Consider the following 12463-nt stretch of genomic DNA (forward strand, 5'->3'; position numbering starts at 1 on the left):
CTGTGACTGCGTCGGGGCCTGTCGCTGCTCCCTCAACTGCAACTCAATCTCCAACTCACGCCGCCTAACGGCCTCCTGTAAATCCAGTAGAGTATCTGTAAGGCCCTGAAATCTAGGATCCGAACCAGTAATCAAACAAAAAACAATCAAACAAGATTAGAATGGAGTAGAAGAAGATTAAGCCAAGCTTTGCACACGTTTATATCAAAGAAACGTCAGGTACAACTTGGACACACACACAGAGACCGTAAACTCTATGAGTCGACAACCACTAACTGACAGACTCTGACACGCCCTATATATAGGGGAAAGGTTGGCCGTAAACAGGTTTACGGTCGTAAACCTGTTTACGGCCTTAAACACATACAAACAACTCAATTACATGACAAAAGACCTATTAAGACCTATACATTAGATAGCCTAGCCCAAACCATAAACTAGACCCTTCAATCTCCCCCTTGGTTTGCGGCTAGCTTTGACTTAGTCCTTTTCAACGATAAGAACATCGGACCCCCCCCCATTGCGCCACTCCACATCTCTTTTGAGATGATCTCTACAACCATTGATGTGTATTCTTTAGCAGCACTCTCAAAGATCTCTTCAGCCACTTTGATCTGATGTAGTGCCAAATGATGAATATCCCACTTTTGCGAATTGAAGTAGGTCTCTTTTGTCGAACAGGCGAAAGCAACCATCTTGAAACTTAATGATAGCAGACGCAGTGGTTTCATCATACACCCAATAATGCATTTTCGCAAGAGATCCATCACAGAAGTCCTGCAACACAGGTATCTGCCTAACTTGATTGGTCGGTGGCCACATCACAGTTTGGCTGATTTGTCTTGGGATCCAGCACGTCAGGGAATCTTTTAATGAAGGACTCAACAGTCTTCATGTTAGGAAATCACTTCTTTACTTGGTTTTCCAAATACATATTGAAATGAGTTGCCCGTGGATTACCTGATGGATTTGCAAATGGAGCACTGGATAGTTCTGAAAGATCAACCCTTGTCCATGAACTGAAATCATGGAAGTCTTTGTAATACTCCACGTTTGAGCTTTTGCGTCTTACTAACCATATGTTTAACTTGTCATGAAATCCCCATGAGACAATTCCTGATCTATCACCGTACTTATGTCCAAATTTCTTCTTTTCAAGATCAGTGACGGTGATTTTGGGTTGATCTCCAGGAGCATTCTGATCTGAGCTCTTCTTGAACAACAGTTTCTTTTTCTTGTCGGATGCTGCTAATTTGGCGCGTTTTAGTGCAACAACGTTGGGTGCTTGAACTGGTTCCTTTTCAAAATGATCAACGATCCGAGTTCTTCTTTCAGCGGGCAGGTCAACAGGGGGATCTTGAGATGACTGGCCAGCATTGAGTTTCTGAACGGATGATTTGAACTTGTCGCCAAATTCCTCTGCCAGTTTCTTCTTCAAGTCAAAGTAGCTTGCAGTTAAAGCTCCCAGTTGTGTTTGCAGATCAGAGATTTGCTTTGATTTCAGAGTCTTATCTGCTTCAAGATCTGCAACACGAATGTTAAGCTGAACTTTTTCGGCTTCAAGATCAGCTACACGAATATCAAGCTCAATGTTTTTCTGGTTTAGCACGCCGATTTCCTTTCTAAGTTCATGCATGGAGGAATCATCCTCTCCTGGGTGGCTTTCCTCTATAGAAATTCCTTTAGCGCGGGAGGAAGGCACTGAGCTTTGTTGTTGGGCCAGATTCATAGCAAGCCTCTCAGAGGCAGCATCATGAAAAGGCCTAGGAGGAGATGATTCCGGGGGAGCTGATGAACCACCAACTTCATGAATGGTGCTTGGTCCTTCGTGGAATGGTACAGATGAATCAACAGCAAAAGTAGTTGTTGGAGTAGTTGTTGGTTGAGTCAGATGGCCTTGAGATTGTTCTGGAATGAATACTCCCTGTCTCGGATCACGTCTTCTCCTTTTCAATGGAGACTGGGAGGTCAGAGTCGTCAACAGTTCACTCGCAGATGGATCGGTAGTAGGAATAACATCCTCAAGGGGAGGAATCCCTGAAGTTGTCTCCATAGGTTTTGAAGTGTCAGCCATTTGGTTGGAAGTTGGAGGCGTTGTTTCAAGAACATCTTCTGTATCCCTTATCTTCGTTGTTGGATGAGCAACATCACGGATATAGTCAAAAAAACGAGTCAAGGTCTTCATTGGACAAAAGGTTATCATTGCCTCCAAAATTCAAAGAAATGTCATCCTTGTCATAACCTGAAAGATCAATATCATGAAACGAATCATCATCATATCCTTCATTTTCAGTTGCATCCTCCATCGTTCCCTCATTGTAGTCACTCTCAACATGCACAGATTGCAAGTCATGTTCTTCAGCCACCATAGCAATAGGTGTAACTTCATTATCTTTGTGATTTGATACAGAGATAACATCTTCTTCGGGAATGACATTGTCTTCAGAAGATACGCGGTCTGAAGACTCATGAGACTCAGATGCCTCGCCTGAATCGGCAAACATACCAAACTTCACTAAGGGATACTTTCCTTCAAAAGTAACTTTTCCCTTTCGGTTTTGCTTGATTAGCCTGATAGTGTTTGGCCCAAGAGACTTCGTGTCAAGAGTTTCTCCTTCTTTAACCATCACAGGAAATTGTTCGTTGATGAACACTTGAATAAACCTTGGATACATCAAGAACTTGTCCCTTGTTTTTCCTTTGATGTTTACAATCAGCTCGTCAAGGATGAACTTTGAGAAGTTAAAGTCAAATCCAGCAGCAAGGGCAACAATGGCTCCTGTGTTTCTTAATGAAATTTCATCTGCGCCAGATTTTCTTCCTGATATGCAGCTCATAAAGACATGAGCTAAGAACCTCCAGTAAGGAGGTAGCAGCTTTTTCATTGTCGGAGGAAATTCGCCTTCATAGCCCATCTTGTTGAGAAGTTCCTGAAATTGATCGATTTCAATCTCAGTAGGGAAGGTAGATTGATCATCGATTTTCAAAACATCCCTGATGAATTGTTCTGTTATGACAATTTTGTAACCCTTTACAGTAGCTTCAACAGATACAGATCCATCTTCTCCTTTCTTTACATCAGCTGACCTCCAGAATTCTTTGATTATGCCTTGATAAATTGTTGGATTCACAGTAAGAGTAGTGGTGCAACATTCCCTTAATCCATGTATCATTGACTTGAAATCTCCATGACCAACAGGAGGATCAGCCAAAAGAATTGCCAAGTTGTGACTGTCAGCAAATTTTAGATTTGCCATTTCAACCTGCACAAACCAAGCAAGTGAGAAAACAATTTATTTAAACATTTAAAATTGGTGTTTTACTCTTGAAACAGTTTGATTAGGCTCTTAAAGGAAACAACTTAGGAAAAATCAAATTTTGTTGACCAAAACTGAGTTTACGGTCAAGTGGTCAATGGCCATAAATAGTCAATGACCGTGAACAGCCCATTGACCGTAAACAGCCAATGGCCGTAAACAACCAATGGCCGTAAACAGTCATGGCCGTAAACTCTGGTCGTAAGCTCCGAAAACGGTTTTTCTTCGATTACTCCCTCAATACAGGTTGATTTGATGCGCGAATAGCCTATTGAGGATCGGAATTAGCATACCTTCAGATTCAAATGATCAATTTCACGAAAAAAATATTTAGAGAGAGAGAAAAAAAAAATCGGCCGTGAACAAGAGGTGAGGAGTGAAAAGATTTTTTTTTTTGGCTATACACTCTTCCTTTTATACCCGATCCATATCCAAGAAAAGATCCATGGGCTACAATCCATAATGCATAAAAATAAAGCGCAATAAAAATTTAAAGGCTTTTAAAAATAATGCATTTTTTAGGACAAAAAATAAAATTAAATTAAATTAAATTAAATAAGAAAAAATAAAAATAAAAATAAAATTGGGATCAAAGTTGTTAGACAGCCTTAATCCGCTTATCGGTATTTCTACCTTCATGTCCATGTCTGGTCGATCGCCGGTATTGTGGTCCACTTAAGAACGAAAAATTGTGACAAAAATTTTGGACATGCTATAAGTGACAAGACATTTTGATCCTATGCTCCTAGATAAACTTCCTAAGGACCATTTAGCTGACGACGACCAAGGATATTGTTGTCCACCTAAATTGAGCAGCGAGATCTACAGACAACCTATAAATGTTTAATTTTAGTTATACTAGAACGTGTTTCCCACTTCTTGATATACCCCAATAATCAAGGACTTCCAGAATACCCCTTACTTCAGATGAGCAGACAATTATTAAGGAAGAAGTCAGATTTAGAATGCATATGTTGTACACTCAGGTCAGATCTCTTCCGATCACGCAGAGAGTGAAACATATGACTAACTAGAGTTTAGAGGGATTTAGAAGTAGAAGGTTACATATGCTGTGTACCAGGTCGGATTGCCAATCACGCAAAGGAGACAACATATGGCTAACAGGTAGAAAGAATAGCATAGAAGAAGATGCAAAGAGACAGAATTGCATATGTTGCAGTCCAGGTCGGATCGTTCGATCACACAGAGGAGGTAACATATGACTGACAGTAAGAAAGAAAGAAAATAACTTTCTACAGACCTAATTTATCGGAATTCCCCAGTTGCCCCGTCAATACCGGAATTAAGGACAAAGTCCGCACATCGAGGAAAATTTAATCCACAGTTCTAGATACAGATCATTTAATGTATCCACAGATTCCCATGTATATCTCTCTGCTCAACCTACCCAAGCGATGTATTTTCAGGCTAAATGGAACTATCTAGGTCAATATTTGTCAGGTCTCTAAATTCCTTAAGTTCATCTGATCCTAGTCAAATCCATTTTTTAAAAACTTTCGTGCCTACCAGCGCATCGAACACATTGCTTAGACAATTCAACTTTGGTACCTTACGCAGATTCAGATTGCCTGTTATCACATGATTATATCACTTCCCAACACATCACCTACAAACAAAAACTATCAGCAACATATTTTTTGTTTTTCTGATTTTCTAATGTTTTTGGATTTTAACTTTTTAGATTTTTGTTTGGTTTTTGTTTATTTCTCCCCCTAAATTTGTGCATGGGTGAGAATGAAAGTAAAATACGCAAATTTAAACTAACCTAAAGAAAAAATTAGTCCTTAAAACGTATCATTTTCAAAAAGCTCACAAGCACATCGAATCAAGCTTTGTTAAACAGCTTTGTGAACAGATCTGCCACATTATCAGCAGAGGGAACCTGTTCCAGCCGAATGAGCGAACGCTCATAACAATCCATGATGAAATGAATTTTGATATCAATGTGCTTGGTTTTCGAATGCTGGACTGGATTTTTAGCAATCTGAATTGCAGCCTCATTATCACAAAAAATAGTGGTTTCTAGATAGTTCAAACCGTAATCCAACAGCTGATGTTGGATCCAGATAACTTGAGAACAACAAGCAGAGGCAACAACATATTCCACTTCTGTTGTTGAGGTTGAGACGGTGTGTTGTTTCTTGCACTGCCACGACACCAGACGATCACCGAGAAATTGACATCCTCCTGAAGTTGATTTCCTGTCAAGCTCACAGCCTCCATAATTACTGTCAGCAAAAGCATATAAATCAAATTCAGAATTTTTCGGATACCAAAGACCCAGTTTTGGGTTGCCTTTGATATACCGAAAGATTCTTTTGACAGCAATAAGATGTGAAAGTTTAGGATTGGCCTAATATCGAGCGCATTGACAAACTGCAAACATGATGTCTGGTCTGCTTGCAGTTAGATACATCAACGATCCGATCATCGATCTATAGTCTATCTGATCTACGGGTTCGCCATCAGTATCCGGAGTCAGCAGGGGTCTTTCGGTAATCGGTGTCAAAGCAGGTTTAGCGTCTCGGAACCCGAACTTCTCTAGCATATCCTCCACATACTTGGCTTGATGGAGCAGGATTCCGGTTGACTTCTGTTGGACCTGAAGCCCCAAAAACATGGTCATTTCACCCAACGAACTCATCTCAAACCTCTTTTTCATAACGCCTTCAAACTCCTTGCATAGCTGCGGACTTGTAGACGCGAAGATAATGTCGTCAACATAGATCTGAACTAGAATCTTATCATTATCCACATGCTTGATGAACAAGGTTTGATCGATAGTGCCACGAGAATATCCATGCTCGAGCAAGTGCTTTGTGAGAGTTGCATACCATGCTCGAGGAGCTTGATGTAACCCATCCAATGCCTTGTCCAACTTGTAGACATGATTAGGAAACTTCGAGTTAACAAACCCAGGGGGTTGATCAACGTAAATTTCTTCCTTCACCTTGCCATACAAGAAGGCTGTCTTGACATCCATCTGGTAAACCGTGAAGTTCATGTAGGAAGCGTATGCAAGGAAGATACGGATAGCCTCCAAGCGAGCCACCGGAGCATAAACCTCGGTGTAGTCAAGACCCTCGATCTGTCTAAACCCACGAACCACCAATCTCGCCTTATTGTGCACTATGACTCCGGAATCATCCTGCTTATTGTGATATACCCATCGTGTGTCAAGAGACTTTTTGCCCTTAGGTAGTTCAACCAGCGTCCAAACCCCGAGCTTTTCAAATTGATTTAACTCTTCGTGCATAGCATCTACCCAGCTGGGCTCATTCAAATCCATTTTAACATTTTTTGGCTCAATTTGAGAGATAAAGCAAGAATAGAGACATGTATTAACATCTCCACTCTGACTTCTTGTTCTAACACCATCACCCAGCTGGCCAATGACATTTTCGATCGGATGATCGCGTTGAGTACGAGAAGGTATCTCCTGGCTGATGTCATTGATTGAAACGGGAAGATTGTGAATGTTGATAACTCCATCATTTGCCGAATGATCCACTTCAGACGAACCTGTCTCGTTAGAAGGATCTGCCACAAACTCATTATCAATTTGCTCAGGAAAGAGAAGTTCCATAAAAGTTTGAGTAGCAACGGAAGGATCTCTGGACATGAACTCTCTTTCAACAGGAGTAAGAGGTGTGGCATCAACATCTGGAGCATGTTGTTGACTTGGAGATTCTGGACAAGTAATTGGAACAGATGACTCAACCGTAGGAATTGCAAAAGACACTATCGGCGGTCTGTAAACAACTTCTTCGTCTTCTTCTTCAGGTACAATCTTCGAACCAGAAGTAGAACCAGATAAACTATCTGAACACACATTGAATGATTTGAACAAAGATGTGTAATCAAACAACCAATCAGGACCCACTCTCGCATCCGTTTCATTCTCCTCCAATCAGCGCACATTGAAGGATTCTACGATTTGCTTTGTTCGTTTGTTGTAGACCCTGTACGCAGTGCGAGCAGCATACCCCACAAAATAGCAGTCATCAGCTTTGGCATTGAACTTCGGGTTGGACTCCAGGTGAAGAAGGGTACAAGGGCCGCCAAATACGCGGAAGTGACTGACAGATGGCTTGTGACCATATAGAATTTCGTACGGAGTCTTCATCTGAGCTTTGTTGATCAGAACACGATTTTGAACATAACATGTTGTGTTGATCGCCTCAGCCCAAAAGAAAACTCGCAACTTTGAGTCACACAGCATCGTCCTTGCAGTGTCTTGCAATGTTCAATTCCTCCGTTCAGCAACACCGTTTTGTTGAGGCGTGCGAACGGAACTATATTGACGCACAATTCCCTTTTCTGCGCAAAAGTGATCAAGAACCACATTCTTGAATTCTATTCCATTATCAGTTCGAAGCGCCTTCACCCGGTTATTGGTTTGGTTCTCAATCATTACGATGAACTTCTTAATCAGATCAGATACCCCAACTTTGTTGGATAAGAAGAATACCCACGTGAAACGCGAGAAGTCATCGATCACAACTAGACAGTATGAGTTTATGTTGATGCTAAGGACATTGACCGGACCAAACAAGTCCATATGCAATAATTGGAGCACCTGGTTGATTGAATTAACCTGTTTTGGCAGGTGTGGCTTTCTGTGATGCTTTCCTTGGGCACATGACACACACTTTTCAAATGTTATGAAGTCTCTGACAGGTAGGCCACGCACCATTTCATTTTTAGCAAGACGATTCAGATTCTTAGCGTTTGCATGACCGAGTCGTTGGTACCACAACATAGCATTTTGTTCTGAGACTTTTGAAAAGAGGCAGGTGACTTGTTCAGGAATGTTACTATTCATATCGATGATGTATGCATTTCCATCCCCCTTTGATTTAACAAGAATCCACTCATCCGGGATGCCAATGCTTGGCTTTAGAATCAGACATTCCTTATCAGTGAAGTGAGTTGAATATCCCTTGTCACAAATCTGGGAAACGCTCAACATGCTATGCTTTAACTCGGGAGCATAGTTGACGTTCTCGAAACTCAGCACTCCATTTGACATAGTTCCTTTCTGAGTGATTTTTCCACCTTCTCCGCCCGCAAAAGAAACAAATCCCCCATTAAAAGTTTGAATGTCGTTCAACTGGGAGATGTCTCCTGTCATATGCCGGGAACAGCCGTTGTCGACATACCAAGGTTTGACGACATTCCTCCGCAACTGTCCCTGGAAAATGAGCGGGATCGTTTAGATTTGGGGACCCAGGTCATTACTTTCGTGGGTTGACCCTTTACGATCACAGATTTATCTTTTGAACTTTTTGATTTTGAATCATCATTTAAAACACTTTCAGAGGATGACGATGATTGGTTGGAAGTTAATTTGGGCACCCACTGGTATTTAGTTTTTTTAAAAATCACGGGTGATTTTGAAACATTTTTCCTTCCCGTTTGCTTTGAGCATTTGGATTTTCTACCAAAAGTGGTTGAAGATCTAGATCCGCTCGTTGACGAAACCGACCTCGGCTTAGCCTTGTTCGATTTTGGCAAACTATTTGTGACTTTATTATTGAAAACCTGTTTGTTCTTTTGAAAAACCGCCCTTTTCTTGTTTTGATTAGCCTTCCAATCATCATCTCGAGGGCGAGATCTCGAGGATTTTCTAGTTAAAGACCTTCCTTGAGACTCGTTCTCTCCTCTTTGAGATGAAAAATGCACAAATGCCCTATTAGGACAATTCCTAGCGATGTGACCGGCAGTACCACAGTTAAAACAAATTTGCTTATTATTATTGTAACTATTACTGCCTTTGTCTGATTTACTTTCTTTACTGACACCCTTACTTTTCCCACAAGAACATGTGCAAGAGTCATATTGTGTGATTGATGAGGGTGAACCATGTTATGTGATTGGTGAAGTGGATGTGCTTGAAACAGAAACATCGGTATTGTCAAACAGATCATCAAATATATCGAAAAAGTTTGAGTTATCATTTTGTGATATAGAATTATCACAAGATACATCAGAAACAAAAGTGGTATCATTTGAAATAAAAACAACAGGTTCATAAACATTTTTATTTTCAGAAACACATCCTTCAGCTTCTTGCTTTGATTGACTTAAAGATTGATCTGCATGGGAAGTAGAAGCATTAGTATTTTCAACATTAATACTACCTCCTGACACAAATTCATATTTAATAAATGGCTCTCTGTCCATCTCTTCTTCAGTCAATGGCTTAGACTGATAATTATGATTAAAAGGAGGAGGCACTTTATCATATCCTAAACCCTTTTGCTGGTTATTTTTGAATTGCAAATTATGTTCTATCATGGACGCAACTACTTCACTTGACACATCAAATTTTCTGAAATTAAAATCTGCATTTTCAAATTTGTTTTTCAATGTGTCAAGCTCAGCAGTTAACTCAGCAAGTTGTTCAGTCACAAAACTATAATTGGCACATTTATTGCTATACTCTTCCTGAAGTTTTCTAAAATCATTTGTTTTTTCTTCTAATTGAGCTTTTAGAGGTTTCTGTCCTTTCTAAGTTGATACCCTTCATATTTTAGGTCCTCGTTCTCTCTACGCAATAATTCTATATGCTCAAGTAAAATTTTGACATTATCAATGCATGTTTGAGAACAGGAAGACCGACTTACCTCTTTCTTCTCAGGAGTAGAAGATACCATAAAGGCAAACTGCAACTCCATCATCTCTTCTTCAGGATCAACATCAGCTTTCTCTTCTGGAGCATCATCGATTTGAGCAAAGTGAGCATTCTCAGGTCCTGAAATATTCAGTGCCTGAATCTGGTCCTCCCAGTCAAAGGACTGAGCAACCATTGCCAGATTAGCAGTCTCATTGTTGATAACAACACTTCCACGACTATTTCCCACTGGAACCATTGTTCTATCATTGCTTACCCTTCTGTCTGGCTTCGGACACTCTCGAGCAAAATGACCTGGTTCGTGGCAATTGTAACATCGAAGCTTCCCCTTGTTAAACCCAACCTTTTTGTCAGAATTCATCCCCCAGTTGTTCTTTCCCGTCTTCTTTGCAAATTGCTTTGCCCTGAATATTGCCATTGCTATCTGCCAAGTAATATCCATTTCTTCCACATCTTCTGGATGAATTTGATCTAGATCAGCAAATGAGAGTTGAGGTGGAAGCTCTCCAGCTATAAAAGCATTGTAGCAATTGACAAGTCCAGTGGCAAGAGCTAAGTTTTCATCGCTTTCTTTGGGATTGGGAGCAGGAACCATAACTGGTGCTTTGGAGGAGGAAACAGCTTGTGGAACAACAAAAGACTGATTTTATGGGTGAGACATAGATGATGAAGCAACAAATGGTGCAGCTGATGGAGCAACAAAGGTTTGATTCTAAGGTTGTTGAACAGCATAAGCTTGACTTGGAGAGGAGGTAAAAGATGAAAAGGCATTATTTGAATAAATCCCAAGATTTGCAGTCGAGTAGGAATTCACATGATTGATCTCTCTTTGCTTATCATCAAGATCACAGGCTTTGATGATTGCCATAGTTTCAGCAAGACTGAGACGATTGAGATCTTTCGTCTTCTTGATGACAGCCACATTCATATCTCATGCTTTCGGAAGTGAATTTAGCAGCTTTTTGTTTATCTCAGACTTAGTCACATAAATCCCAGCAGCACTCATTTCAGTGGTGAGTGTGGTAAAACGTTGCAACTGGGCTTCTAGAGTTTCTCCAAGAACATAATTAAACATATTAAATTTCTGTCTTAACATGTCTTGGCGACTCTGTTTCATGTCTTCATTACCCTCATAGACCTCAATTAAAGCTTCCCACAATGCCTTGGCTGAATCATACTCTTTGAATCCTTGAGCAATATCAGGAGATAAAGCCATAGTTAAAGTAGCCAACGCCCTTTCCTGTTCTTCAACCTTTTTGAAGTCTTCATCAGTATAATCAACATACACTTTGTCAATTATTTGTCCATTCGCAAGAGTAGTAATGATTCTGACTGGTCCTTTGAGAATGCTTCGCCAAACCTTAAAGTCTTTCATCTTGATGTATTTCTTGATCCGATATTTCCATTCCGGGAACCCTTCTACAGATAACAAGCATGGAATGCGAGTGGTTGTTCCCATGATTGAATCCAATTCATGATGAATTGTTGGGCTTTGAGAATCCATTTTTGTTTTTGTTTTTGTTGTTTTTTTTTTAAAATTGAAAATGACTTAAAATAAACTAAAACACCAAAAATCTAGTTTACGGTCACAAGATTACGACCGTAAACAAGTTTACGGTTGGAAGTTTACGGTTGGGAGGTTTATGGTTGGGAGGTTTACGGTTGGAGAGTTTACGGATGGGAAGATTACGGTTGAGGATTTTACGGTTAGGGAGTTTACGGTCTTTGAAGATTGCCTGTTTACGGTTTCTGAAGATACACAGTTTACGGTTATTGAAGATTGCTAGTTTACGGCCGTGATAATGAGTTTACGACCATGAACTCTTGACCGTAAATGCCCAGATTTTGACGAAAACACGAATTTTAAGTAGATCTGATCCCCTTTTGCTGCGAAAACACCAAATCAGGTCTCGAACACTGATGAAACTAAGCTCCTTTGACCGTGAACTTGATTGTAAGATGAATTGACACCGGAAAGGCTCTAATACCAATTGTAAGGCCCTGAAATCTAGGATCGGAACCAGTGATCAAACAAAAAACAATCAAACAAGATTAGAATGGAGTAGAAGAAGATTAAGCCAAGCTTTGCACACGTTTATATCAAAGAAATGTCAGGTACAACCTGGACACACACAGAGAGACCGTAAACTCTATGAGTCGACAACCACTAACTGACAGACTCTGACATGCCCTAATATAGGTGAAAGGTTGGCCGTAAACAGGTTTACGGTCGTAAACCTGTTTACGGCCGTAAACAGACTCTTGGCCGTAAACACATCCAAACAACTCAATTACATGACAAAAGACCTATTAAGACCTATACATTAGATATCCTAGCCCAAACCATAAACTAGACCCTTCAGTATCACATCGTTGTGTGGCAACAAACTGACGAATGTCAGTTTTGAGCATGCTCAGATAACGTGTCATTTGGGCCTGCTCAGAAGCAAACTCCGGGCAGAACATCGCCCTCTCAGTGAACATGCGG

At 40.5% G+C, this 12463-nt stretch overlaps 1 protein-coding gene across 1 annotated transcript; it reads right to left on the reverse strand.

The window, feature by feature from the left end:
- Positions 1-10906: 10906 nt before the first annotated feature.
- On the reverse strand, positions 10907-11434 carry LOC145157761 (uncharacterized). Its single transcript, XM_079076758.1, has one exon. It carries the CDS (start codon positions 11432-11434, stop codon positions 10907-10909), a length of 528 nt encoding a protein of 175 aa, XP_078932884.1.
- Between the last annotated feature and the right edge of the window lie 1029 nt (positions 11435-12463).

Source organism: Lactuca virosa, chromosome 2, assembly GCF_052849685.1.
Source record: "Lactuca virosa cultivar CGN04683 chromosome 2, Lactuca_virosa_CGN04683_v6, whole genome shotgun sequence".
NCBI lineage: Eukaryota > Viridiplantae > Streptophyta > Magnoliopsida > Asterales > Asteraceae > Lactuca > Lactuca virosa.

Coding starts and splice junctions, on each gene's coding strand:
- LOC145157761 (XM_079076758.1), bottom strand. CDS start 11,434: ATGGGAACAACCACTCGCATTCCATGCTTGTTATCTGTAGAAGGGTTC.